Below are 26,238 nucleotides of genomic sequence, written 5' to 3'. Positions count from 1 at the left end.
GATATACAACACACCAGTCTATGAGATTTTGTCATGTAAATTTATTGTGCTAAACGTGCAAAAGTTATACAGGGTGAAAAAGAAAAAGCTAAGCAATAAGGGAAGAAGTCAGTCATGGTGAATAAGACCATAGTTAAAGAGCCAAAATTGTTTGAAGTCCAATGTTCAAAATACTATTAGCATCAGAAAGGCAAATGTGTTCAGAAATAATACACAGCGTGAATGTTAGGCAAACACTGGAGGAAATTAGGATCCGGATTCTGGCTGGTGGTGGCAGAAGTCTTGCCATCCTCACCTATTGGGAATATGCGTGGACGTCCACTTGGGGGTAGGGGAAGTTTCACAGTTGCAGGGCCTGAGGGACTGCAGGTGGTTCTTCCAGAGGCAGGGTCTCCCTTCCTGTGGCTGTGGCAGATGTAGATGGGCCAGATGTTGTAGGCCAATAGAAAGGGATAGTTGGTGCTGCAAAAGCCCTACACATATGGTTGTAAATGTCCTGCAGCACCCTAGTCAGGGAGCCCATATTCGGGTTGTGAGGCTCCATCACATGATTGAGCTTCATCTGCAACTGCTTTATCTCCCAGAGCTTGGTGAGTACCTGGCCCATCATGTCTTGGGACTAATGATAGGCTCCCAAGACTTGGTTGATGGTGACCCAAGTGGCCTCAGTATGCTGATTCACAAACTGCCTCCCACAGACCCTAACCCCACTACCTTGTGACCTTGGCCCTGCGGGCCCCATCCAACGAGTTCCTGGGGAGCTGGAGCTACTGGTGCTGTGGTCTCAACATCGCTCAGGACTGTGGGGCACATGATCAGTGTCACAGTGGTAGGAACACAGAAAGTAGAGACTTTGGTTTGCTGAGGTGTTACAGCTTGGGAAGAATGTGTAGGTGTGGGTGCAGCGAGCGTCACTGGAGCCGTCTGCCCATACTGACCAGATGGACCAGAATCCTAGCCACATGCTCTGTCAGTTGGACCTATTGAGAACATTTGTATTAGTAAAAGTGTGTATTGTACATTCAATATTGAAAAGAAAAAAATATGACAATCACACTCCTTTTAGTATGCAGTATATTCCAATTTGTCTTTTTGTGGGTGCTTTTGTGTATCACCTCCTGATCGTGAGGCGTGCAGATGAACTATTACTGTTGAATGCTTTTTCATACAAGGCAAAAACGTCCCCAAATGCACTCCAGTGGTTAAGTTCCAAAATTCAAAAATTAAACCATTAGTCTGTGGTGATTGTGTTTCAACTTTTTAATCTTCACTTTTTATCAGAGCATATGGAATGTTTACATCACATTACATCATCAATACATCCTTTGTTGAACTTGTAAAAGAAAGCCCAATGCATTTCAGGCTGAGCCCTTCATCAGGAGTGGTTTCTGGCTTGTACGTTTAAATCCAGTGCAGGGTGTCCTGTAGGCCCACTTGGCGTTCACGTTGATCGGCGAACAATCTACGTGAATGCCGAACGGGTCTACCGTACACCCTGTACTGGGTTTGAACGTACATGCCAGGAACCATCCCCTGTAAGATTAAAAAGTTGAAACACAATCACCACAGACTAATGGGCTAATTTTTTATTTTTTTTAACTTGACCACTGGAGTACAGTTGGATACATTTTTGCCCTGAACGAAAACGCATTCAACAGTTATCCTACATTCAAACCTTTTGAGAGAATGCAGCTACCTAGAAGACAAAATAGGTAGAGATTACTGTGATGATTGCTTTCAGTGGTATTGCACATATTACCCTAACTTTTAGTAATTTCAAACAGTAAAACTTCAAATAAGCAGGTAATAAGATGTCTTGAAATGTTTAAGAAGTGATTAGGAAGTATACCTAATATCTCCCAACCATTCAGCCCAGCGCAGTGGAAAGGTGGAATGTGTAAGTAATTGACAATTCCATGGCCTAGCTGACTTCAAAACAGACATTTCCACAACTTGAATGGATGTTTGGCATTAGTCATCATGTGAACAGTGCCGAGTCAAATTTTGCAAGTACCACTTATATTCAGCATAATTATTTACATACCTTACAATTTTTGTGCCAACTCAGTTTGATTTGAAACTCATGACATCAATTCAGTTGGTTTAGAAGAAAGGACAACATTCAGACAACAACACAAGTCATTTTCAGAAGAGAGCATTGAATATGGAATGGTCACTATATGACACTTTACCATTTGTTTAAATCTGTTAGACAAGAGAGAATGAGCAATAGGACATAGCAATGCTCTTTTGAGAAACAGCGCATCATGGTAGTTGCAGTCATGTCAATGAAAACTTCCCAACACTTCCAAAATGGTTAGTGGAACATACCTGTGGAACATATGCAGTGGAAATGGGCCAGACACTTACAATATGACACACACATGGGTAATAGGTTATTTGGTGTTGTAACACTTACAGGCACCATACCATTCATGTGATATTTAATCGAGATTGACACATGCACTCTTGGATGCAACACAATACATTCACACAATCTAAATTATTGGAAACTGATAAAAGTGTAACTTACCAGACTCCACACCACCAGGTATTCCTGTCAAGCAGTCAAGACATAGGATCTGCAAGACCTCTCCTCCCAGGGCATGAGTTGTAAGAGGGGCCTGGGAGAAACACCACCAATCTTCTAGGCCTCCAGGTGATGCTTGGAGGCCAAGGAACGCACCTTCCCCCGCAGGTCATTCCACCTCTTCCTAATTTCCTCCTGTGTATGCATGTTGTTAGCCTCAACATTCACTCTGTCCACTATTCTGCCCCACATTTGTCTTTTCTGCGATGTTTTGGACCTGGGCTCCAAACAATTGTGGCGTTACTGTTATGATTTCATCCACCATGACTGACAACTCACTCTCAGTAAAATGGGGATTTCCGCGGCCTGGTATTTTGCAATGAAATAATATTAATCTAAAAATATTAACCACTAGGTGTACAATGAAAAAAGATGAAGGGACAAGTAACAGGCAAAAGACACAAAACAACCTGACAAATGGGAAAGCTTTGCCGGCAAGTGTTTTGGTTCAGTGGAATGGCAAAATATCATGGTCTGAAATGGAGGGTGCTTCATAGTGTGGTATGCAGGTGTTTTCATTTGGCCAGTGGACATCAGGTGTGTTCTACTGGCATCCATCCAATGCCTACAGTGATGGTGCATTGTTGAGCGTGTACCGTGACAGACACACTCCATCAGGGAACCGCTACTAGGAGACCACCAGCAAAACTGGGAAAACTAAATCTACTCGGCTGAAACCCGCTGCCCTGATGGTGATGGAATAGTATGTGCCAGCATTGGAGTCTGCCACATTGGCAGCAGTGTGGAGCAACCACAGCGGGAAACACTCAGTTGACGCAGACGGTGAGGCTGCCTGCGGGCATCTTAATACGGGGGGTGAAAGACTGTCGATTTGGCAGAGTACTTAGAACCGCCGCCGGGACAGTTGTAAGACCGCCAACATCTAAATCAGGCCCGAAGTCTCAAAAACAATTCTCCTAATGTTGTCTTCAGGGTCCGAAGTGGAAAAGTGTGGCTAAAAAAACCAAAATATTCTGTACGTTTTTCAGCTTTGGGTTACTACATTTATAATAAGGAACCGCCCAAATGAAAAATAAATACAAGTTAAGTTAATCAGTGGGAAATGCACTATAATACATTATGAAACCTCTATTAGTTAATGCACTGCAGTGGTCTGTGTTTGTAACCAGAGAGCCACAGAATTAAGGGCCAGATCTATCATTATTTGATACAGTGCAACATGCTGCTCTGGGTGAATCAGATAGAGCAGGGATGCGCCATGTTTACCCAAGTATGGCATATTCCGGCTCTCTCACTGTGATAGCACACCATGTGCTGCCTACCACCAATACAGGCAACCTTGTGCCATGGAGCAATGGTGCCTGCACTGCAGGCAGCATTGTTTTCGTGCAGGATGGTAAACAATCCAGAGACGCTTTCTTCTTTCTGAATTTGCTGCAGAATGCAGAACACTTAGAAAGAGGAAACAACAAGAAGAAAAAAAGCTATTGCTCCTCTGTAGAGAAGGCATACAATTTTGACAAAATTCCAGGTTTACTACTCTTGGTAAATCTGGGAATGCGGTACAAAGCATGGGTGGATGCATGGGAACACCTACTCTCCACCTATGTAACACCTTGCTGGTGCAGAGTAACACAAAGCAGTGTCTTGCGCTGCCTTACATTACTCCTCATTAACCAAGCCACGCAAGGCCACGCAAGGTGACTTTGCGTTGCTTGGTAAATAGGACTTAAGGATTGCGTTGCCCTTGCATCACCCTGTGTGACGCAAGGGCATCACAATCCTTTGATAAATCTGGGCCTGAATCTTGGTTGGTGTGGAGAATAGTAATAGTGCCTTGTGTGTTTTTTGTACTACAAGGTCCCAGTCTCTGACAGAAGGCACTGTGAATAAGTAAATCATTATTTTAAACTTGCATTACACACAGTAAAAACTAAGCTTCTACAAAACGCGCAAAAAGGTTTAAGATAAGAAAGAGGCTTCCAAAATATAGATTTGAGTAATTCCCAGACTTTTCTAGTGTGTGTTTTTTTTAGATAACTTCCTTAAAGGCACCCACTTCACATATCAACTGGTAACTCCTTGCACTACCACTCAAAAAGAATAAATATTTGTTATCACAAATCTTCAAGTGATTCCATGAATTAAAGGCAGTACCGGCTTCCAAGCACCCTTTACATTTGCAGAATAACCAGTTGCGCACATTTGCATTTCTTTCAGGCAAGCAGGCAAGCAGGCAACCTGGCAAGAAGTCTTGTTTCTTGTTCAGATGTTCTTCGGTTTCACAGCGCAGGAGACTCCCTTTCTGACAGCGTAGCAAGGTCAGCTGGTACCCGGTGTGGAAAATTTCTTGTTTAAAACACATATTTTTGCCATTTTGTTAAGCCGGGGGTGACAAGTGTCATCACTGAGGAGGGTGACAAAATGGCAAAAATATGTGTTTAAAACACATATTTTTGCCATTTTGTCACCCCACCTCAGTGATGACACCCGGGGGGCCCGCACCCACCGCACCCCATTTGCTACGCCCCTGCTTCAGCTGAAGCATTTAAACTATCGAAATGAACGCCGGAACGGTACTAGATACACATTAAGTAGAACTGTTTTTCATAAATTAGAAAAATATGGGCACGTTGTTCCCCTCCGATCCCACCCTCTTCGACCTTTGGTTGTCTTCCAAATAGTTATCCTCACGCCTAGAACATTTCCTGCAAGGAAAGGAGCCGTTTCTTAGAGTGCTTCCCCATCTTGAAACAAAACACTCCAGACCCAAAAACTCAAGCTGCACACAATACCGCTGCCCTCTTCAAGAGTTACAATTGCAACAAAGTAACTCTTGAACACTTCAGTTAACTCCTTGTGTGAGCACGACGGCCGGAAGCCGTCGTTCGCCACAGTGCTCGTGTGCGCTGGACCGCTCCCGGCCGTCCTGGCACATGGCACCGGAAATCCCTCTGGTGCAGGCACCAGAGGGATTTATTTTCCTCCCCTAAAGCCTCATGAACTGGGGAAGAGCTTCCCCAGCTCCTGAGGGCCCCCCTGGTTTCTGTAAAATGATGATCAGTGCGCACGTCGCGCTGACGTCATTTCATAGAAACGGAAACAAAAGGCTCATTTCAGTTTCACTTTCCATGTGCTCAGGGGGCTATCTCAGCCCCCTGAGCCAGTGGCGTAATGATAATTGAGGGGGCCCCCCTGCAAGGGACTTGGAGGGGGCCCCTCTGGTCTCTATCAGGAGCTCCCCAATCCAAGTGCAGTGCTGCGGGGGCCCCCTGGAGCTTGGGGCCCCCCCGCACTGCGGGGGCCTGTGTTACGCCCCTGCCCTGAGCACGTAGAAAGACAGGAGAGGTCTCATTGGAAAGGGGAGAATCTCCCCATGAGGGTGATCCCCAAGCAGAGATCCACCCACTAGACACCAGGGAGGAGGGAGCGGCCCCTTGGGCAAGGGCCTTTGCTACCCCCCAAACAATTGGCCAAATTCAGTGTTTCTGCCCCCCCCGGGGGGCATATGGGGGCCAGAAAGCGCACTAGACAGAAAGGACAGAAAGCGCACTACACACCAGTGATTTTCTTTTGGTCAATTTTAATTAGAGTGGGGGCTGCCCAAAATGGGCATGCCAATGCCCCCACCCCCGCCAAAATTACAGCCTTTCTGACACCTGGGGGGGGGGCAAAAAGCCCACTAGACACCAGGGATTTTTTTGGGGTAATTTGAATGAAGGTGGGGGCTGCTCAAAACGGGCATGGCAATGCCCCCACCTCTGCAACAATTACAGTCTTTCTGCCCCCCCCCCGGGGGCAGATGGGGCAGTAACCCCCAATCTGCCCCCCCAGGGGTGTAAAAAGCCCACTAGACGCCAGGGATTTTTTTTTGCCAATTTGAATTAGGGGTGGGGGCTGCCCAAAACGGGCATGCCAATGATCCCACCCCCGCAAAAATTAGTCTTTCTGCCCTCCTGGGTGGGGCAGAAAGTCCAATAGAAACCAGGGATTTTTGGGGGCAATTACAATTAGGGGTGGGGGCTGCCCAAAGCGGGCATGCCAATGCCCCCACCCCCGCAAAATTTACAGCCTTTCTGCCCCACCCTGGGAGGCAGATGGGGGCAGTAGCCCTCAATCTGCCCTCCCGGGGGGTAAAAAGCCCACTACACGCCAGGGATTTTTTTTTGTCAATTCGAATTAGGGGTGGGGGCTGCCCAAAATGGGCATATCAATGATCCCACGCCTGCAAAAATTTGTCTTTCTGCCCTCCTGGGGAGGGGGGGGCCGAAAGTCCAATAGAAACCAGGGATTTTTGGGGGCAATTAAATTACAATTAGGGGTGGGGGCTGCCCAAAATGGGCATGCCAATGCCCCCACCCACCTGCAAAAATTACAGCCTTTCTGTATCCCCTGGTGGGTAGATGGGGGCAGTAGCCCCCAATCTGCCCCCCGGGGGGGCAAAGAGCCCACTAGACGCCAGGTTTTTTTTGCCAATGGAATCAGGGGTGGGGGCTACCCAAAACGGGCTTGCCAATGCCCCACCCGTGCCTGCAAAAATTCTACTCTTTCGGCCCCCCCGGGAGGGGGAGGGGGGCGGGGGGCAGAAAGCCCACTAGAAACCAGGGATTTTGTTTGTATTCATGTAGGGGTGGGGGCTGCCCAAAATGGGCATGACAATATCCCCACCCCCGCAAAAATTACAGTCTTTCTGCCCCCCCCCCCCCCCGGGAGGGGTAGAAAGTCCAATAGAAACCAGTTTTTTTGGGGAGCAATTACAATTAGGGGTGGGGGCTGCCCAAAACGGGCATGCCAATTCCCCCACCCCCCTGCAAAAATTACAGCCTTTCTGTATCCCCTGGTAGGCAGATGGGGGCAAAAAGCCCACTGGACTCCAGTTTTTCTTTTTGCCAATTGGAATCAGGAGAAAACTTTGGAGGGCCCACGCAAGCCATATCTCGCTGGACTCCCCCGGGTGTCTAGTTTTTAGAAATGTGTGGGTTAAGTAGGTTTCCCAAGATGGCCGCCGAGCCCGGGGCCAAAAACCCAGGTGACTCCCCTTGCAAAACCAAGTTGTTTCGTGATAGGTCATTTTCATGTCTCCTCAATACGTTTTGGGCCCTTGCCTGTCGTGGGTACTGGACCCACCCATGCGAGTGAGGTACCATTTTTATCAGGAGACCTGGGGAATGCTGGGTGGTAGGAAATTTGTGGATCCACGTAGATTCCAGAACTTTCCCACAGAAATTTGATAAAAAGTGTTTTTTTCAGCTAAATTTGAGGTTTGCAGGAGATTCTGGGTAGGAAAACGTTGGGGGACCCATGCAAGCCATACCTAGCTGGACTCCCCCGGGTGTTTAGTTTTCAGAAATGTGTGGGTTTGGTAGGTTCACCAAGATGGCCGTCGAGACAGGGGCCGAAAACCCAGGTGACTCCACTTGCTAAACCAGGATATTTTATCTTATGTAATTTTGATGCCTCCTCAATACGTTTTGAGCCCTTGCCTGTCACGGGTACTTGACCCACCCACGCAAGTGAGGTACCAATTTTATCAGGAGCCCTGGGGGAATGCTGGGTGGTAGGAAATTTGTGCATCCATGCAGATTCCAGAGTTTTCCACACAGAAATTTGACAAAAAAATGATTTTTTTCAGCTAAATTTGAGGTTTGCAGGGGATTCTGGGTAGGAAAATGTTGGGGGACCCACGCAAGCCATACCTCGCTGGACTCCCCCGTGTGTCTAGTTTTCATAAATGTGTGGGTTTGGTAGGCTTCCCAAGATTTCTGCCGAGCCCGGGGCCAAAAACTCATGAAACCCCCCTTGCAAAACCAGGTTGTTTTGTGATAGGTAATTTTGATGTCGCCTCAATACGTTTTGGGCCCTTGCCTGTCGCCGGTACTTGACCCACCCACACAAGTGAGGTACCATTTTTCTCTGAAGACTTAGGTGAATGCGGGGTGGGTGGAGTTTTGTGGATCCACACAGATTCCAGAACTTTCCACCATAGAAATATGAGGAAAATGTATTTTCTTTGACAAATTTTGAGGTTTGCAAGGGATTCTGGGTAACAGAACCTGGCCAGACAAGTCACCCCATCCTGGATTTCCCTGGGTGTCTAGTTTTCAAAAATGTATAGCTTTGCTAGGTTTCCCTAGGTGCCGGCAGAGCTAGGGTTCCAAATGTACAGTTAGGCACTTTGCAAAAAAAGGGTCTGTTTCACTGTGGAAATGTGGTGTCTCCACGTTGCGTTTTGGGCGATTTCCTGTCGCGGGCACTAGGCCTACCCACACAAGTGGGGTACCATTGTAATCAGAAGAATTTTGGGAATGTGGGGTGGGTGGAATTTTGTGGCACCACGCAGATTCCAGAACTTTACACCACAGAAATGTGAGGAAAATGTGGGTTTTTTTTACAAGTTTTGAGGTTTGCAAGGGATTCTGGGTAACAGAACCTGGTGAGAGCTAGGCAAGTCACCTCATCCTAGATTCCCCTGGGTGTCTAGTTTTCAAAAATGTATAGGTTCGCTAGGTTTCCCTAAGCGCTGACAGAGCTAGGGTTCAGAATCTACAGCTAGGCACTTTGCAAAAAAAGGGTCGGTTTTCACAGTGAAAATGTGGTGTGTCCACATTGTGTTTTGGGCTGTTTCCTGTTGTGGCCACTAGGCCTACCCACACAAGTGAGGTACCATTTTTCTCGGAAGACTTTGGGGAAAGCGGGGTGGGTGGAATTCTGTGGATCCACGCAGATTCCAGAACTTTCCACCACAGAAATGTGAGGAAAATGTGTTTTTTCGGACAAATGTTGAGGTTTGCAAGGGATTCTGGGTAACAGAACCTGATGAGAGCCAGACAAGTCAACCCATCCTAGATTTCCCTGGGTGTCTAGTTTAAAAAAATGTATAGATTTGCTAGGTTTCCCTGAGCTAGTTTTAAAAAATGTATAGGTGTGCTAGGTTTCCCTAAGTGCCGGCAGAGCTAGGGTTCAAAATCTACAGCTAGGCACTTTGCAAAAAAGGGTCCGTTTTCACTGTGAAAATGTGGTGTGTCTACATTGTGTTTTGTGCCATTTCCTGTTGTGGGTACTAGACCTACCCACACAAGTGAGGTACCATTTTGACTTTGGGGAATGCGGGGTGGGTGGAATTTGTGGATCCACGCAGATTCCAGAACTATCCACCTCAGAAATGTGAGGAAAATGTGTTTTTTGACAAATTTTGAGGTTTGCGAGGTATTCTGGGTAACAGAACCTGGTGCGAGCCAGACAGGTCACCCCATCCAGGATTCCCCTGGGTGTCTAGTTTTCAGAAATGTATAGGTTTTCTAGGTTTCCCTAGGTGCAGGCAGAGCTAGGGTTCAAAATCTACAGCTAGGCACTTAGTAAAAAAAAGGGCCAATTTTCACTGTAAAAGTAAAGTGTGTCCACGTTGCATTTTGAGCCCTTTCCTGTTGCGGGCACTAGGCCTACCCACACAACTGAGGTACCATTTTATCAGGAGACTTAGGGTAACACAGCATTGAAGAGCAACTGTTATTACCTATTGACTTAGATGCATTTCTGCCTTCCAAATGAAAGACAATGTGTAAACAAGAAGTCACTTTGAAAAATGTCCTCTAATTCTCATGCTAGTATGGGTACTCACAATTTCGGAAATGTGTAAATATCTACTGTTTCTTAACTCTATATTTTGTTCCAATTTCAGAGATGCATGGGTGTCTTTCATACCGATTTTTCCATGTATATATTTTCCCAAATTAATTGCTATATACCCGGTACATAACAAAAGACCATTGCAAGACGCTGCTCCGTTATTGGACCTGGGTTCGTCGGGTTCATGCTGAACCTACAAGTCCTATATATCCCACAACCAGAAAGGTCCAGCGGATGTAACTGTATATTGTTTTCAAACAGCTGTCATATTTAGAAGAAGTTACAGGTGAAAACGTTGGCACAAATAGCTGTTTTTTTCAACTAATTTTACATTTTTCCTATATTCAACTGTTAGTTTCTATAAAGAAACCTTGAAGGATCTACACAAATGACCCCTTGCTGAATTCAGAATTTTGTCCTCTTTTCTAAAATGTATAGTTCTCCAGGACCCATTATTGCTTTCATACCCATTTCTACCATTAACTGGAAGAAGGTTCAAAGCACAAAAAAATAGCAAAAATAGGCTATGTCCCAGTAAAATGACAAAACTGTGTAAAAATGTTGGTTTCCTGACAAAAGCCTGTCAGTCCCTAAAAGCTGGGGAAATGGTGATTTCAGCCCCACAAACCCTTTGTTTTTTTTTTTTTTTTTTTTTTTGAAAAACCTTTATTGACATTTCAACCAGTAACAAGTATGGGCCTACAACCCCCGGGGCCGGCCGCTAAGCAGTCAGAGTAACAGAAATCAATATTGATCACAGGCAGCACCTCGGGGAGCAGAATTTCCATGCTGGTATACTCTCGGCCACTAAACAGCCCAAGTAGGAGACCATGATACAAAAGGTTTTCATTTTATAATAAGGGAGAATGGAAGGATCAGGTGCCAAACAGTTTCCCGGCAGCAAGAAATGGCAGGCAGAATAATAAACGTCCACAATAAACAGCAATTTATCTAGTCAATGGCGATGAAACAAGAAGTTCAGGATGTGGAGGAATATCACGGCCATTTGCACCTGCAGTCCCCTGCCCTAAAACCCAGAAAACACCACGGAAATTGTGGCACACATGAAATCGCAGCGATTAACGACGAAGGAGTTCTACCATGCTGATCCCAGAAAAGAAAGACAAAAAAGAATAAGAGAAGAAAAAGGAGGCCATGGAAAAAAAGGGTTAAAGACTAAAGGATCCCCTCCCCCAACCCCCCACCCTGCACCTCTGCAGATGAGTACGGCCCCCCCCCCCCAGCAGCGTGCCTGTCGCCCCGGAACCAGACCCGAAATATAGAAGAAACAGAGAAAGAGGAGTAGGAAAAGAAACCCCACCAGACGGGGGGTAGAGAGAATATTAATAAACTGGAGGAGGGCCTTCAAAACATGCCCCCGGCTTCTCCCTCCCGCACAATTTGTTTTCCCCTAAAGCAAACATTAAGCAACACAGAATCGACCAAGTCAAAGAAGAATGGGGAGCATTATGCGCCTATTACACTAACAGTTATGCCGTGAGAGCACGCAACCCCTGAATCCGCCCGCCTATTAGATGACCACCTCTGAAGGATCAGCCTTATCCTTGGCCACTCTTTGCGAATCTACCCATGCATACCCATCGACCCAGTTCCATGTCCAATGCTACAAAGAAGAGGAGCGTCCAAAAGAGAACAGGAGGCGACACACACAGGTAGGGTGGAAGTCTCTGATCACCAACACAGTCAACAGTATGGAGAGTCGTCTGTCCCAGTGCTGCCCCAGGATCTGCACCGCACACAAGGTCCAAGAAAGCGAAATCAGCCAGAGCAGGCGACCGTTGCTTGAATGTTGCCTGGGTTGCCGGAGGCCGCGCACGGGACAAGGCCACCACACCCCACTCAGGTCCAATACCTCCGGAACAGACCAGACCCACAGCCAGCCGATCACACGTTAAGATACTGTCCGGAGTTTCCAGCTGGTCACTATCCACAGGGGCGGCCACGACACTGTCCTCCTGTGTGCGGTGTAGGAAGTCCCCGTGTACCTGGGGACAGGCAGGCAGCAACTGTTCCAACACTGATGTCACCCCATCAAGCTTACTCCCCAATACCCAGGCGCCGTGAACCAAGGTGGAATGGAGGGCACCGAGAGCCTCGAGAAGATCACCATACCCCAGCACAGCTCTCGGCGCTCGCTCCGTGACGCTCCCCATAGTCGCACACTTCCAATCGTGCTGCGACCCAGTGTACAGGATAGTAGACTTCGTCCTGTCAAGATGGCCGCCGGGTAGGTCCAACCCAGATTGGGACCAGGACTCAGGGACAAGCGCCTCAGGTTCCATGTCACTGGAATCAGGGTTTCGGGGGCAGGCAAAAAATATATCCGGCGTGTGGTCCCGGGCAACAGTCATCCCCTCCACGGACCTGCGCCCGCGAAAATCCGGGAGCAGTCCGCAAAAATCAGGGCGAGTTACGGGCGGCGGCCGGGCGGCTCACCGGCGAAGGCTGAGACAATCACCGGGGAATCTTGGATTAGCCACCTCGGGCATGCACTCGTTCCGCGACGCGTAGTGGTAGGAACGACCACGGCGAAATGTAGGCCGATATTCGCACCGCTCCGGTTAGGCCGACTCCACCCAGTCATCAAAGGCCGCTGTTGTTGAACTGCCGCCCGGCCATGTTGTCCACTCGAGGTCCCGGTTCCAGGGTTGCACAGGCCGCAATCTTCAACTGGACATTTCTCTGGCGATACCGCCGCCAGAAACTTCGGAGTCACACGATCGGTTGCCGCTCTCATTCACCAACACGGGCATATAGCGCAGGCTAAGGATCTCATGCAGGATATCTGTGCGGGATGCGGAGGTTCACAGAGCCGGGAGCCTACGCTGCCGTCCCGGTCGCCATCTTGGCTCCTCCTCCCACAAACCCTTTGTTGATACCATTTGCAGGGAAAAAAACAGACGCTTTCATTTGCAGCACTTTTATCCCATTTCTCAAAAAGAAAAGAAATAAATTACTGTATTTTGGCTGATTTCTGGGTCCCCTCCATGGGAATCCACAAGCCATGGGTACCTTTAGAATCCCCATGATGTTGGAAGAAAAGGACACAAATTTGGCGTGGATACCTCTTGTAGTCAAAAAGTTACAGGGGCCTAAGTGCAAACTACCCCAAATAGCCAAAAAAAGGCTTAGCACGGGGGGAAAAGGCCTAGCAGCGAAGGTGTTAAAATGCCCAACTGAGCGCGTCCACACCTGTGTCCAATTACCCTAATCAACACTAGAAACCAAACATCCATGACCGGGATACAACTCTCCTCGCATGCACAGGAACCACGGCTGAAGTAACCAAAGAGAACGGGCGAGCCTTCTCAACACACTCCCCGCCCACTCCATGCAAGTCCACAGAATACAACAGGGGCATTTAGAAATTGGAGAACCCGATTTTAATTACTCACATGAACCGCCTTTGCTACTCTGATGCTGGCAGCCACGTCCCCAGCATTTTGGAACTTTCAGGAGGGTAAGGGACAAGAAGTTTTCTGAGGCAGTGGTCTTGGATTCTATGGTTGCCTGTTTTGGGTGCACTTCAATCAAGCAGGACACAATTTTTAAGGACCAAACTGATAAAAAAGATTGATACTGCCCTATAGGAGAGTTATGCAGGGGCACATTTATCTATGACAGCAGGCATTTACAGGGCTTACACTAGTCAATTCCTTGTTTTCGATGTCAAGGAGCTCTTTAGGGCTGTCCAGGATCAGTGTTAGTGCTCGGAATTGAAAAACAGGCAGAGTTTCTTTCAGATATTGTTTTTGATTTGGTTTGTGCCTCCACCATAGCAAAAGGTGCTAATGTGGCTGCCAGGAGAAAATTTCAGTCATCGTGGAAATCACTCCTTCGGCAGACTTCCAATAAATCACAACAGCAGTATTCAGGATTCTCCAGGAGACAGAGGAACAAGACCTACAAAAATCTTTCAAACCCAAAATCCAAGACCATGTCGCCGAACAAGCAGCAGCCGTCCTGACTATGCCAAAGGAAGAACCTTCACAGTGCGAGGTCGATTAAGGCATTTAATTCTGGCCTGGGAAAGATCCACTTCCAATGCCTGGGCCCAGAATGTAGTAAGGAGAGGCTACATGATAGCTTTCCTCTTCCCCCAGTGACTGGGACCATAATGACTCTCTGTCCTGCAGACAAGGTCACGATGGAAGCTATATGGGAGGATGTAGAGACTCTTCTGCTGAAGAAGGCAGTAGCTCCGGTTCCCAAAATCAAGGAGGAAGAAGGGTGCTATTCTAAAGTTTTCGTGGTCCCAAAACCATCCAGAAAATACAGAATGATTATTAAAATCAGGCTCTCAGCAAAATTCAATTCAAGATGGAACCTCTTCCTCTAATCATGCATGGATCTTTATCAACGCAATGGATTTAGAGGATGCATATCAGCACGTTACTATGTTCCTCCGTCATCTGAAGTTCCTATAATTCTGCCTGTGGGGGTCATTATTTCCAGTTTCCGGTTCTTCCTTTCAGGATACGTTCCGCTCAGAGGGTGTTAATGAAGATGATGGCTCCCTTGGTTGTCTCTCTTCATCTGGAAGGCTGGAACATTAATCTATATCTGAACGATGGGCTGCTCCAAGCTGACTCTCATGAAGAAGCGCTGAGGGGTTGGGCAGGGTTTCATTATTGTCAGCAGAAGCATGGGTTGCTCATAAATCAGAAGAGTCAGGCTGTTCTGACTTAAGACCGAACCTTCTTAGGAGCCCAGTTCAGAACCTACTTGGACATTGTTTTTCTGTCAAAGGAGCGAGACATAAAGTTGATACTGGTTTTGCGACAACTTGTGGACTGCGGCGGGGTTTCTGGAAGATTCTGGCTTTGGGGTCAGGGTCATTTGGCATCATGTGTCTTTCTAGTCATGTGTACTCATCTGCAACTAAGGCCGGTGGTAATCCACCTGCTCAAATATTGGAAGCCTGCTTGCATGCATTTGGAGAAGAAAATTACTGTTATATCTCAGATAAAATCAGCGGTGCTATGGTGGCTTCTCCCAGCCTCTCTGGAACGGGGGTTCCCCTTGCATCAAGGGACGCCATTCGAGAGGGCTGGGGAGCAAAATGCAGTTTTTATACCATTCAGAGAAGATGGCCCATCAAATAGTAGAACAATTCCTCCTCGAATTGGAGGGAACTGTCTATGATCTTCAATGCTCTCTTGGGGTTTCAGGATTTAATTTCTGAACAGAATGTGCTAATAAGGACGGACAACAGGACAGTAAGTCCCTATGTGAACTGACAGGGCAGTTCAAGATCTGCATTCCTCAATATAGTGGCAATGAAGATGGTGTTCTGGGCAGACAACCATCCTCTGTCATTGAAAGCTACCTACATAAGAAATAAGGACAATTCAGATGAGGCAGATTTCTTAAGCAGAGTATTTCTGACCTCTCAGGACCTGTCTTTGATATTGGTAACGTTTGCCTAAATTTGCAGATGTTTTCGAACTCCTCATCTGAATTTGTTTGCCTCCCTTTCCAACAATTAATTCCCATTTTTGTTTCCTGCTTTCCTACTCTGGAATCGGTGGGTGTGGATGCCCGCTCTATACAATGGCCTCATCTCCACCTACTGTGTGCCTTCCCACCAATTTGACTTATTCCCGGTTTACTCCCAAAAATCTAGAGAGAAAACAAAGGGTTGATGTTGTAGTCACATGTTGGCCTCGCAGAGCATGGTTCGCATAGTTGAGGGAAATAACAATGGAACCGTGTTGGAAGATTCCTCTTTCCTTACCTCTACTTCAACTTCAGGCGTTCTTCCTCTATCGTGCCTGTCCCTCTTGGTCAGGAAATAGCGAGGTTAGGGCTTGAGAGTAGAGGGATTCCCAAACACTTGGCAGACGTCATTCAGAAAGCTTATCGTCCCTCTACACTAAAGGCATACACAAAGCACTGGAGGAATTTTTAACTTTGGTGTGCTTCAAACTCCGTTTCAGCTGTAGTCTGTGGCATTGCTACTATCTTACAGTTCCTTCAGGGTATTTTTGACAAGAACTTGACAATCTCTACACTAAGAGTTCAATGGGCAGCCAAAATGAAAACTTAATAGCTAGAATTTTTAAGAGTTTTTCAATTTCTAAAACTATGGTTAAAACCACTCTGTTTAATGACTGGGCAAGGAGGTAGAACCTATGGATGATGCCTTATTATTTACCAAATATTTTTATTACCCCATGTCTGTTACATCCTCATCACAGTAATTATAACCTGCCTACCTTCCCTGCGTTTACTGAGCTTCAAAGGCTTGGTATTTTACAGGAGGTTCAATTGGGCATACTAGCCTTTTATGGGTAGGGTTGGGTGGAGCCACGGTTTGAACTTCCTGTTCTTTCTCATGTCCGAGGTGGCATCATCTCATGTTTAATGACTTGGCAAAGAAGTAACAGACTAAGGATGATTAAAATTACTGGTAAATAACCGGGCAGTACTGTCTGAGAGCTTCAGACCGCCGCCCTAAGTGGTCTTATTGCAGGCTCAGGGAAGGCTGCCCTTATGTAAGATCCTTGTTTGAACACAAGTGGTCACATCTTTGTGACAATCATGGACATCAAATTGTAAAACAGTTAGAGCAGCAACTTTCCCCTAGAAATTTGATAAATGGGGAGAACAAAGTTTTCCAGTAGCATTATCACAATAGGACACAGCTTTCCTAGGTACTGTTTAGTATTCCTTGCCAGTGAACAATACACTGGAAGAACTCCTAATCTAAACTTAACATATAGATTGCGCTTTGTACTAGTGCTATGTTAGTTGTATATAGAATGTTTCAGTCTCGCCATCATCTTTGACATTAAGTAGTGGCTCATCCTGACATCAGAATGAATGATTCAGTAGTGTCCCTCATCTTTTTTAAAACGTTTTCTTGGGGAGGGTCAGTCCTATTAACCATCAGGGAAGACAGGGCTTGCCAAGCACAGCACCAAAGTATTGAAAGATGTTGCTGGTGCTGTTTTAGAGCCTTAAAATAATATTCAATCTATTTTAATGTTGTAGGTGCTGGTTTTGTTCTCTACAGTTATCACAGCGGCTAGGGGATGTAAAGAAGTGCCTCTTTTTGCATATTCACCCCCACATGTTTGGACTGATGGAGCTGTTTTTTCAACTCTGAGAGTGCACTGAGGCGTGCTAAAAAGACCTCAAAGCCAGTGTTCTTATCCTTACAAAGTGTATGTTGAATTGGCTATACCCAATTGGCACGGCAAGGGTACCCAGGGCATGTAAGACAGAGTGTCCACCCAGGGCTGCAGCACTGTTTGTGCCACCCTGAGTGTGACAAAGGACAAAATGGAAAAGGACTGCAGACAGGAAGAGCAGTGTGTACACTGCTAGTTCGACTTTGCCATTAGAACCAATGGCAAAACAGCCACTCCCTTACCCCTATATGTAAGTTTCTCCTAAGGAAGACCTATGGAGCCCTATGGCAGAGAGCTATATATTGTTAAGTAAGGCATGTATTTTTCATATGTCCTAACAGCAACACTTCAAAATTGTTGTTTTGCTCAGGAAAAGTTAGTAGCCCCATTGGTTAACACAGGGTTACTGGCTGGCACCCCAGCCTGGCTAACTTCAGAATGGGGCGACCTAACTGGGCACTGGAAGGTATCAAATTAATTGTGACAGTGAACCCAACCTGATGGCCAGATCAAATTTACTATCACAATTAAAGTTCAGCATCTTTTAGAAAGTTGTCACTCTGTACCAAGTTAGTCCAGTGGCCTCACAAAGGCCTTAGCACACAGACCACTTTCTTTCCACCTTGGGAGACGTGTGAACGACCTAGATGAGAGAAGGGTCAAGTAGGGATGAAACCCCAAGAACATGGTGGCAGCAACAGAGAAGCAGAGGTAATCACAGGTGGTGCCTATGACCCCAGGTCACCCAAGGGTATTGTTAAAAAATACACAGAGGGGGATGAAATAGACAAGTGGATCTGGCTCGAAGGACTCTTGCAAACTCTTCAGAAAGAGGATGTGGCCAAATGGGCTAGGGCTAGGGCTGTTAATCTCAAATCTGGGGAATCGGGTTTGAGTCTTGGCAATGATGCTCAACATCCTGTGATTCTGGGCAAATCCCTTAATCTTCCTGTGCCTAACAAAAATGAATGTGTCCTTGTGTAACACAACTGGTGCTCATATAAAGTGCTCTGATACCTTCGAGTCAAGGTCACGCAGTATAAAACTCCGGGGAAGGGACTGGCATCCTATGAGAGAGCTCTAAGGATGAGAAGGGTGGATGCACAACACTGGAGGTTCTTACTTTGGGAAACATGTCATCACAGTAGTGGGCAGGTGAGTTGTTTGTTCCAGTGTGAGGACTCACTTCAATAAGCCAGAAATCTGTCAAGGAGGGCAGTCTCAGTGGCCAGAACCATTAAAACGCTTTGCTCCGTAAGTATAATTTCTTTATTAACAATTACAAAATTGTAATTGAGATAATAATGTGGTACATATATAAACCATAGTGTTACATTTACAACAAAAATAGACATACATATTTCATGCTATGCACATACATTACCACAAAAAGTCTAAAACCCACAATTTCATAACTTGCCTCCTGCACACATTCTGCTGCAGTTTATTGTGGAGTGTAAGAAAGAATGAACAAACACTCCTTGCACTTGTACAAAACTTCAGGAGTATTAACGCATTTATGTTTTGTTTTTTCCAAAAACAAAAACACACTGTTTTTGGAAACAACAAACATAAAACTAAGCTGACTGCCCCCATGCCGCAGTGGCATGGCAGGCACACAGTTGGCATTGCTCATTTCTACTGAAAGTGCTCCAGCCATGCCAGCAGGATCACTTTGGCCAAGGACGTTGCAGCCAACCCAAGATTAAGCAGGCCAGCTGTAACAGGGGTGGGGAAGCCACTGCCGCCCCATGTTCTTGGCAGCTCTGTTCCTCAAGCCAAACAAGTAAGTAAACTCCTTCATTTAGATTTGAAAACTGGGGAAAACTATTTCTTTCTTTTTTAACATTTAAACACAGCAGAAACATTATGAAATCAATTTGTTTTGTTCTCGTGAAAAGCTTTAGTTTGTAGCAAATGCAGTTATGCCAGCATTCCAAATCACACAATCAACAACATGGTGCAAATAGACTTTATATCCTGTAACATGGTTCCAGGATTATTACTAGAAATAACCTTCATCTGATCCCTCACCAATTCTAACACAGGAACATACACGCTTTTTATTAGCCCACACAATAGAATTATTAACACAATAAAACAAGGATTTATATTTAGGAAATATGCGCAGTTATAACTAAATAGGGCAGAATTTATTGGAGATTTTGCTTTTGGTGTTATAGCCAAAGTAACAATTTCAATTGAAGTCCATATTGCAGAAACATTTTTGCACCAAGGCAAAAACACAGAAAGCCATTGGGAAGAAATATATGGCCTATTTATTGTTTATACATCATTTTACATGAGTAACTAAGATTTCAACATAGAAATGCCAGCCCATTAAGACACTCTTGCTAAAAAGCAAACTTGCAAGGTTTTGGATAATTATTTACTAACTTATATCAGTCTGATTTTGATTCTCGCTTGCTCACATCTTCCATATTTGAAAAATGATGGCAATCTATTGTCTTCCTTTTTACTTGCCAGTTGCCAATGCAACTAATGAGACCAGTACATGGCCATGGCATATTGCAGATGGTTACACTGCGCCACTGACTGTATGTTGTTGCTGATGTAGTGTAGTTCCAACAGTCATTTCCAACTTCACAATTTCACATACATGAAAAATTGTTACCACAAATGGATTTGCCTTGTTTTTGCACCGGTGCAAAGTTTCTGCCCTTAACCATGTCTCCGAACTGCAGCATCACTGTTGAGTGCTTGAGCATATCCATGATGCCGGGACCCACTGAGATTCTTCCTGTGCCCTGCAGATCGCAGATAGAAGCTGGACACAAGCAGTCTGCAAATTGTCATTGACAATCGTCAAGTCAAAGTATTGACCATACTGGGCTTCCATCTTCTTAGCCGACTCCTCAATCTCTTGGATATCCTCCTCCTAGGAGGAATTAAATAGCAGGAATGAGCATGAACCGGATACTTTAAACATTGTTAATTATTTTCTTCATCCACTCTTAATTTAAATGTTCAGTATTTCACATCTCACTTAGAACAGGGGGTCAGCTCTATTCTAAGTGCTCCATATTTTAGGGCGCAACCAGAGACCCTGCTAGCACAGAGACACCACGGCTTTTGGCAACATTGCATCACATATGAAATCTCCGTTTCACCCTCCAACCCCAAGTTGCCCATCACATCACAGTATGACTTTACAAGGCAAACATCCCCGTCAAAGGATTTACTAATAAACAACCTTAAAACATCAGAAGTTAATATTGAGCATGAACAAATTAATTTACTAGTCCAAGTACACATTTTGTGAATAGATTTTACTTGTCACATATCATTTGCACATGTAATTTGAACTTACATGCACAAATGGTCTTGAAAATCGAGGCATATGGTGGTGCTCTCAGGTAGAAATAACACCATTAACTTGGATCATGCCCTGTGAACAGCTCTATCTGCAATCCCAATGCAAAACAAACATTTCTAACAGTCCATGATCTGAAAGGTCTTCAACCAACCACAATGAGGGGCTCACCAGATCGTTAGTAATAGCACTGGCCAATGCTGTATTTTCCACCTGAACATCTCAATACACAAATTGATAGGGTAAAGAGAATCTATAGCCTGGCCAAAAGACTGTGCCTACACGAAAAAACGAATTCAAGCAAATTCAATCTTGAAAACGTGTCTGTGGCTCCAGGTGTAGTACAGGACAAATTCACAGTCAAGCTGTTAAAACAAAGAATACGTGCTGTACAATACTCTTGATCCCCCCTCAGCAGCAAAACCAAATTAAGTTGCTCTGTAGAAAACATCTGAAAACAAGAAAACAAGCCTTCAACTCACAGTAAGAGTATGTGAATTGAATTTTAGTTGACTACCGCTGGATGTGGGAATGCACCCAATCTTGTGGCCCAGCCTGTCTAGGTTTCGGGGACATACAATAGAAATAGTCCACAGGGATAGAGAGACGGAGAAGGGGTGTGAAGATGGAATGTTGAGGCAAATAACTGAGGGCAGTGCTGTGAACTATCCCATGCAGAATTGGTATAGTCTTAAACAAAACTCTCTTATTATTATTATTATAAGTAACCCGTGGAATTGCTCAAGGACACGTGAAATATGCTCCTAGCAATCAGCAGAGTGGCTGCATTCTGTAACAGCTAGAAACCTTTTATGAGTTTGTCGGGAAAACCCAAATAGCAGGTATTGTCATAGTCTAGGTAGGATTGGGCCAAAGTTAAATCTGCCGAGGTGTAATGATGAATATCGATGTAAGGCAGGGTTTTTAATAAAACGTTTATGCTGCTAAAAACAAAAATATGTAAATCATTCATTGCAGCGACCCATTTAATATAATTTTGAACGACCTTAAAAGTTTAACTTTAAGAATGTTCTTTTTGTGGAAATAATCTTCACAATATGCCTAAGGGAGATATTGGCACAGAAGTTCACTCCTTGCTATAGAAATGTTCCTGAAAGGCTGATGATGAGGATATGTGTGGACATGAAATACAAAGAAATCTCGGGATGCAGCCATCTTAAGCATTGCAGCTTTTCCTACCATAGAGAACGGTAGCGACTGCCAGTGTTTTACATCTTCCTCCAGACGATTGAGTTGGGGTTCCAGGTTTGCCTCGTAATATGAATCTCGGTTTTTGATTATCCAGAGCCCCAGGTAGTTAAACTTTGATTTCATTATCCGCAGTGGCAGGGTGATTGTGTCACCTTGTGGACATCCCCCTATCAGGAACAACAGTGATTTGTCCCAATTTATGGCAAAACTGGAATGGTCCCCGAATATGCAGTAGATATCCCACAGTCTGTCTAGAGATTGGGCCACTTTGGTCAAATATAGTAAAATATTGTCGGGGTAGAGTTAGATGCATTCATCTTCACCACCGCCACCAGGCCATCCCCATACCTGTGTATCTACATGCACCTATGTCGCCAAGACATCTATGGCCAGTGCAAACAACATTGGCGAGAGCGGACATCCTTGCCGCATGCCCCTTCATACACTGAACTCCCACGATATGTGGCCGTCAACCCTCACTCTTGCCTTAGGTTGGCCGTATAGCAATCTAACCCACCTAATGTAGTTAGGACCAAATCCCATCTTAGCCATGACCGCCAAGAGGTAGGCCCATTCGACCAAGTCAAAGGCCTTATTTGCATCCAGGAAAGCAATCACTTTCCCTGCTGGCGAGCCCCAGGCTGTTGCCAAGTTGTTAGGCACCGTCTTAGAAACAGCTTGGTCAATCAGCCCAGTATAAACCCATTCTGGTCTGTTCTAACTCCATTACCACTGCCCTCAGTCCGGTCGCAAAAATGTTTAGCCATTGTCTTGATGTCCACGTTCAGAAGTGATATGGGTCAATAGGAGTCGAATCAATCCGGGGGTTTGACTGCCTCCGGAATCAGTATAACCCTTGCAGTATGCATGTTGTCTGTAAGATCCCCCTCTGGGAAAGCCCTCACATATGCTGTATGGAGTGGGGCCAAAATCCACCTCGGCAGCCTCCTAAACATTTAAATCGTTCAGCCCTGGGGCTTTCCCGGATTTCATTTGACCCACGGCTGAGGAAACTTCCTGCACTGTGATATCTACATCTAGGTCTTTCATTAGATCGCCTCCCAACTTTCTCATGGGACACTCATTAATAAAGATCAATACTTACCGTTAAGGAGTGCGCAAATAGGAATTATAGAAGAGCTCAAAATGAGTGGCAAAGTCTGCTATTTTATCGATCTCCAGTATCTGTCTTTAATTTTATGATGGTAATACTATATCTATCTTTATTACTAAGCCAAGCACTCAGTTAGCCTGTTTTGTTCCCATCTTCATAGATTTGTATCTGCTTCCCATATAGGACGTTCTTGCCTCATGTTTAGCCACTGTCTGGTACTCTGCCCTCTTGAGGTACATGGCTGTTTTAACTGGGGGTTCGGAGTCTCCAAGTATTCCCTCTCTTACAGTGTCAACATCTCCCTCCAAAATTGTTGATCTAGGGCGTATCTCCACTCTCTCCCCTATCTCTCCAGTGATGATGACCCTTCTAATTGTAGCCTTATATTCAATAAGAGAAGTTCTGACATCACCCCTACCCACATACCCCAAAGCCAATCCCATTCTTACCAGACCGTGCCTTTGATCAGGGCCCTCATTGCCCCAAATGTTCGGAAGTCATGGGTGTTACCAGTGGCACCTGGTCGTCCTCTGTTTCATGCTCTGTTTGTGTTTGCTAAGAACCACTGCCCTCTCCCTCCTAGGCGAGATATCTCCACCTGTATTTGCTGAGAATGTCAGTGCATTGCTGCAGCTCTTTGACTGTTTGTTCCTGCGCTGCCTTCATCTGTTACTTAGTGGGGGAGGAAGCGCTGTTTACCCTGGGGGAGAATGTCTGCATTGTCAGCATTCCGTCTATCATTTGTTTGTTGTAACGCTTTATACCCTCTATTGGTCCTTCACCTCCACGGCACTGGTTGCCATCCACCATCTCTTCCTCCCCAGGCGGTGGGCCCGACCAGAGGCCACAGTTTTCAAGCCACAACCAGGCGTCCTGTGCGATTCAAAGGAATTGAATCTTCCCTTTGGGTTCCACTCTCAGCTTTGCCGGGTGAAGAAGTGAGTATCTGATTCCCAGTTGCCATAGCACTTTTTTGAGAGGTACAAATGCTCCTCGTTGTAGCTGAACTAAGTTCGTATAGACCAGATAAAATGTACTTCGTATCAATTCATAGACCAGGGGCCATTTTTTCTCTCTGCTTGGAGCATGACATCCCTATCTCTGAAGTTCAACAGTCTCGCTATAATCGGGCATGGGTTCGCCCCTGGCTGCGGTGGATAGGATGGAATTCTGTGTGCCAATTCCATGGAGAAGAATCTGTAGGGCTTACCCTGTAGGACAGTCTTATTCAACCATTCCTCCACAAAGAGTTTGATGTTTGGCCCCTCTGGTTTCTCCAGTACTACTACAATTCTAACACTGTGTCAGCGGGACCTGCCTTAAGCATCCTCCACTCTACCTGCCAATTGTTTAATCTCCTCCTTCATGTCAGAACACTTCCCAGTAAGGTCTTTCACTTATGGCAAGGTGGTGCACAGTTTGTCTTTCGATTCCTTTACCTGGTCACACTGGCGTAACGAAAATTGAGGGGGCCTCCCTGCAAGGAACGTGAAGGGGCCCCCTCCGAGCTCAATCAAGAGCTCTCCGGCAAGAGTGCTGTGCTGAGGGGGCCCCCTGGAGCTTGGGCTCCTCCTGCACTGCGGGGGCCTGTGTTACGGCCCTGCCTGGTCAGTCAGTTTCCTGTGGTCGTCCCTAAGAAGTCCCACTGCACTCACCACCGCTGCTATTTGAGTCTATGAGGATGTTTTGGTGTCCTTTATTGCTTGCAGTGTGGTTGCTGTGTGTGTTGCCAAGGTTGTGGCATCCCCGCCCTTACCGGATACATCTGTCCCTGACCCGGCGGGAGGGGGTGGGCTCTCCACAGGTACAGAGACGTACCATTGTCCAGTCAGGCGATCTGCCCCAGTTCCTGTGTTACTCGCACCTGTCTATGTGATGGGTTTGAAGTGTCGCTGGTCTGCACCTGCCCCAGGGTATACTCACATGCACCGTGGGCACCCCACTTTCAAGCTCTTGGCGCAACAGCCCTTCCACTGCAGTGTTCAGTCTCAAAATGCACGTTCGTATCGCTCCTCCAAGCAATTATTATGGGTTGCAGTTCCCTTCCTTCACCACCTCACTGCCCCGGTTCATCCCCAGCTCATTATCGCCCCTCTCATCAGCATTCATTCACAGCAGTTCCGCAGAGAAGAGGGAGTCTCCTGCGCTACCCTCTGGGTCACTTTCACACCAGCTCTCCCATGTGCGCCCGACCAGCTTATTCTCCACCTCTCACGAGTTTGAGGAGGAGGGAGGATCAAGGAGAGATCTCGCACAGGGGTGTGGGGGTTTGCAGTCCCCATGTTGGATAATAGGCCCTGTTGTGTGTTCATATTCTCTGGTCCCTAGGAGGGGGTGGCGGAAGAGTGGGACCACGGCAGAGGCACCCCCCTTGCTATAAACAGTCTCCCTTGCCTCAGGCCGTCTCTATGTGTCTTCCTCATTGAAGAGTGTCCCCCTTCTGTATCAGGCCTTCAGAGTTATACAGTGTCCATGCAATCTGATCATTTCCCCAGGCCGGCTCAACATTTGCTGTCACTCTTTGCGAGGCCATGCTGCTACATAATGTCAACTCCTCTGCTGCTTGCCCCTCACATCTTGGGTGCTTCTGCACAGTTTCACAGATGCTACCTTCGAGCCCCCTGCTGCGGCTCTATTCCCGTTGGTCTCACGGCCTCTTGTTGTTTCCCAGCCCATGTTAAGGCACTGTGGCGAACGTAAACAAAACAGGTCAGGATGGGGGAGCATGTTGCCACTATTACGCTCCCTCACCTCCTGCTCTCTGCTGCCGTCTCCAGCCACAGACAGTTCCCCCAGGTACTGGGCTTTGCGGCCGCACTTTGTTTCTGTATTGTCTTTTCCCCCTTTTTACTCCCCCTAGTGTTTTTAGACTTCTTCTTTATCTTGTGGCCCTGATGACGATGCAGACCGCCGTCTGACATGCATCAGTTCCTGTGGCTGCACCTCTCCAGGCTTTTCATCCAGGTATTTGGGAGCTCTGCGGTTCAGAGCCGGGCCGACTCCGATTATTCTCCTCCCTTTTTAGGTCTCGCCAAGTGACGAAGCGCATGCGCTGCTCGCTTTGTCGAGATCTATTGTTGTTGATTTCTTTTGCGAAGGGGGACAGGACATGTGCACGCGTACAGAGGACAAGATATGTGCACACGTACGGCTCGCAGCAGTAGCACAAGAGACAGCAGATGTGCACGCATGCGTCCTGCTCGCTCGCTCCCTCTCTGTATCTCAATGTGCACGCGAACACGCG

General features: G+C 46.3%; 1 protein-coding gene across 8 annotated transcripts in view; it reads right to left on the bottom strand.

Moving 5' to 3' along the window:
• Nucleotides 1–18,604: 18,604 nt before the first annotated feature.
• Nucleotides 18,605–26,238, bottom strand: part of MPP4 (MAGUK p55 scaffold protein 4) — a 397,034-nt gene continuing 389,400 nt past the window's right edge. For all 8 annotated transcript variants that reach the window (XM_085648977.1, XM_085648979.1, XM_085648978.1 and 5 more), the window contains one exon: nt 18,605–20,233. In XM_085648977.1, coding sequence (XP_085505103.1) covers nt 20,042–20,233 — 192 coding nt within the window. In that variant the 3' untranslated portion in view covers nt 18,605–20,041. The remainder of the gene's footprint in view (nt 20,234–26,238) is intronic.

The sequence above is a fragment of the Triturus cristatus genome, chromosome 3_2 (assembly GCF_964204655.1).
Source record: "Triturus cristatus chromosome 3_2, aTriCri1.1, whole genome shotgun sequence".
Classification (NCBI taxonomy): Eukaryota; Metazoa; Chordata; class Amphibia; order Caudata; family Salamandridae; genus Triturus; species Triturus cristatus.
Note: the sequence above shows the minus strand (reverse complement) of the source record. Positions and strands in the feature narration are given on the sequence as shown.